Raw genomic sequence first — 4,058 nt, forward strand, 5'->3', positions numbered from 1 at the left:
ATAATTTACAAACGAACATTCAGCATGTATAGATTATTAAGGAACGACAAGGACAAAATAAGAATGGAAGAGCAAGCAGGGGGTACACTATCCCATATGAAAACCAACAAATAGGGAGTTTATAAAGAATATGTAGGGGTGACCAGAAGAAACCTTGCAGTGTAAAAGAGCACAAATACAGTGTTAATAGGACTCAATAGCAGGATATTGGCAAGCATGCACAGGCAGACGGAGCAATAGTCAAATGGGATGAAGCAAAGATCATAAGAACAGTGCACTCACCATCCATTGCGATGGAAATGGAAAAAATAGATACTCACAAAAGTAAAATGAGGAACCGATGTCTAAATGAAAAGGATGTAAATACATTACCAACAGCATGGAAGTACAAAATAGAAAAATGTATGGGTTTCAATAATCCATAAAATAAGAACTGGAGATTATAAGAAGTTATTATATTTTAGACGCATGTAGATTTGTTATTTAATTTTTGTTAGTAACTTAAGTGACATATTTTATTTATTTTATTTTGTTTATTTATGTAATACACAAAAAGTTGTTAACACATTTCAAAAATTCAAATCAAAATAAAAATTTGAACGAATGGTTCCATTTTGGAACGATAAAGGAAAACCTGAGGATGACCTAACCAAATAGGCTGAAAACGTTTGAATAAAGAGAAAAAAACTCAGCAAGTAGAATTCAGGTNATAAAGATAGAGATATATTTATATATAGACTCTCTTATCAGCTTATTTCAGACTGTGCTTAGACTATTGAAAAGAATTCAAAACAAAAATAGTCTTATTTTTTAAAGAAACAAATAAAAGGAAAACTTAGAAAATATTTAAAATTTAAACATTTAGGAACTAAAAATAGAATGATGAATTGTTCACAATATCTTCTCTTGAAGTTCAATACTCGACTTTTGTACTTTGATCTTTTATTAATGATAAAGTAACTGATATAATAAGATAACTTTAAAATAGTAGTAATTATTATTTCATTCAATATATATAGAGAAGTGAAATTGTAAAGATTACATACACTAATTATTTTAAACTTGATTTCCATAAAGTCCTGCTCTCTTTAACAAATCATAAACTACTGCAGTGTATTCTTCAGGATATTTAGGCATATGACCTACATGTAAAGATTTCTCAAAATATTTAGTACGAACATCAATTCCCCTACGTATCCAGCTTTGAACAACACTTTCTTGTGCTTTTATAGATCCTACAGGATCAGCTTCAGAAGCTACAAACAGTGCAGGACAAGTTAAAAAATTATCATGAAAAGCTTCAGATGATTTAATATAATGTTTAGTAGCAATTTGATAAAACAATCTCATATATAATTTGAGAGACTGTTCCATGGTAGCAATGGCAACAGGATTTTTGAATACAGCTTTAGATAATCCTTCTGGAATGCCATAATAATCAACAGCACTGTCACATATTATTCCAGAAAACTTTTTCATGATTGGAACATACTTTTCTCCACCATTTTTCATTTTTTCCATACATTCTCCAAACAAGTAAGCTCCAACAGAAAAAGCATGGACAATCACTTTATCATATTCTGGATGGGATTCAAGATAGTCAAGCACTTTTTGTGCTACTACCTGGGATCCTGTAGTTGGAAATATTAGCTCTTGGGGCAAAATGTTGACAGTAAGTACATCAAATCCCTGTTTAAGATATAAATTACTATAGTTGTCAATATGGCGACCTTTAGCTAACATCCAAGCAAACAGAATGGCTAATCGATTTGTCTTTGTTTTGTTTTCGTCAGTTGGAGGCTTACTTGTTTTAAGAGCCAAACTTCTGTCCAATATCTGTGTATGTAATGGAACAAATGGAACTGTTCTCTGTAAAGAAAAATATTTAAAAAATTAATAAAAACTTATAAATAGAATAATAAGCTATTCTGTATTCATTATATTGCTCTTAAAATGCATAAAACAGATTAACAAAAACTTTTAAACTGTAAATTCAAAAGTTTTTTCATAATATAGTGGAACCTCACTTCATAAGCACCTCTCATATTGAGCAATTCACATAACGAGCAAAACAAATATCGTAAAAAAATGAATCGCTTAACGAGTGACAAGAACAGGGGAAGTCCTGGATTGTGTGCATGTTACACCAGTCTGTGTTTAGCATCTTAGGGTCGCTTGTGATTGCACATTTTTCCAAACTTGTGTTCAGACATATTACATAAACAACAACCATAGTGCATTATATAATAAAAACACCAAATGATTTTCCAAATTGTTGGGCTATGTAAAGGCTATAATTAAGTATTAGAAATCAAATAATTTGACTAGAGGTAGGCAGTTATGCTGCCATCTTGTATTAAATTTAATGACAAATTCCAAATTAAATTTTGATTTATTTTTGTTTTTTGCTTTCCAGGTTGGTTCATTCCAGGCTAGAAGAAATGATGATGATTCACACTCCTTAATAATGTATATTATATAATTTTCTTTGAATAAACATTATACATAAAATATTTGAGTATTTTTTTCAGCATGGAACACATCATCATATTTTACATTAATTTATATGGGAAAAATTGTTTCGTTTAATGAGTGTTTTGCATTAAGAGTAAGATTCTGGAACAAATTATGCTCATTAATTAATTAAGCGAGGTTCCACTGTATCAAACTTTCCTACACTAAAATTTTGAAAAAAATCAATGGAAATGTATAATGATAATTAATGGTGAAGTAGTTTTGCAGAATAATTATTATTAATACACTAATATTAAAAAATATTTTGAAAAATTAAAGCATTAATTTATGCTTAAGCTAAATTTTATAGACGTTTCTAAAATAAAATCAAATACAAACTAGTCTCATTGATAAAAGAACTATTGATTTTGTTGTTTAAATAAACAGTTAACAGAATTAGGTGCATTGGTTTTTGATATTTGCTAAAATCTATAATTACAAAATTCTTCTGTCAACTGAACTGGACATTGTATGAAACATATATCATAGCCTCAAATCAGTCCAGCAACAGAATTTAAAAGTTCTACAAATGTCTACTCCTAAGACCTTCAAGTATAAGTTATTCTAAAATAAAATATTTGAAGAATAACCAAAGAAGAATTCAAAAGTTATAAAGTTAACAACACATAGCAAGCACACATGTTTGATTGGAAGAGCATTTAATAGCATAGAATCCTACATTATTTGCCAGGCCTGGAACACCTTCTCATATTTGTTGTTGATACAGTTACTCTTTCTGGCACCATTAAAAGTCTCCAGGAGTTCAAAGTCTCTAATCTCTTCAGAATATAGAACCACTAGTAGCCTGGGGCGCCCCCTAGTGGGCGTTCTTTACAATTTTCCATGAGGCACTGTTCCTTTGACTTTTTTGTTCCTATCAATATGCTGAACAGCTCTGTTGTAGTCGCAATGGTAAAATTAGGTGAAGAGGTGGCGACCCCCCAAACTGTAGCCCCCTGTGCAAACAATAAAGGCAAAGGAACCATACCCGTACTCGCGACCCTTCGTGAGATATAAGCCCCTGAAATAATAAATTCCTATTACAAATATACTGAATTATTTATATTGTTATAATGACCAAATAATAATTTATTGGCCAAATGAATAATAATAATTCATATTGTTAATTTAAGTAAGAATTAAAATTGTTAATTTGAATGTTTGAAATATGACACGATAGGGGCGCCTCTAGTGTCCGTTATCAAACGGTTACGGGACGCCCGTTGAATGGGTTATATATATAGATTCTTAACAAAGTTGCTTGATGTCAGTGATGCCAGATTGGGCTACAAGTAGCGGATTGGGCTACTTTTTAAGTGCCCTCGCTACAAAAATTTCAAATTGGGCGACACGCTACTTTTTGGGCTAGTGATAATTATCTTCAGGCTACAAATCTTAAAAATACGCTACTTTTTTTATTTTCATATATAAAATCGCAAACGCTTATTGTATTATACAAAAGTAATAAAGTTTTATTTAATTTCATTACACTTAAGTATATAAATAAAGTTGCAACGTTTAACAAAGATTAAGATACTTTGCTT

At 30.6% G+C, this 4,058-nt stretch overlaps 1 protein-coding gene across 1 annotated transcript in view; it reads right to left on the reverse strand.

Moving 5' to 3' along the window:
- Positions 1-704: 704 nt before the first annotated feature.
- The window catches only part of LOC111641373 (transmembrane protein 53-A-like), a 23,813-nt gene continuing 20,459 nt past the window's right edge, over positions 705-4,058 (reverse strand). The window contains exon 2 of the mRNA XM_023387528.1: positions 705-1,869. Coding sequence (XP_023243296.1) covers positions 1,057-1,869 — 813 coding nt within the window. The 3' untranslated portion in view covers positions 705-1,056. The remainder of the gene's footprint in view (positions 1,870-4,058) is intronic.

The sequence above is a fragment of the Centruroides sculpturatus genome, unplaced genomic scaffold (assembly GCF_000671375.1).
Source record: "Centruroides sculpturatus isolate CEXI.00-Female unplaced genomic scaffold, Cexi_2.0 scaffold1350, whole genome shotgun sequence".
In the NCBI taxonomy this organism is placed as follows: Eukaryota; Metazoa; Arthropoda; class Arachnida; order Scorpiones; family Buthidae; genus Centruroides; species Centruroides sculpturatus.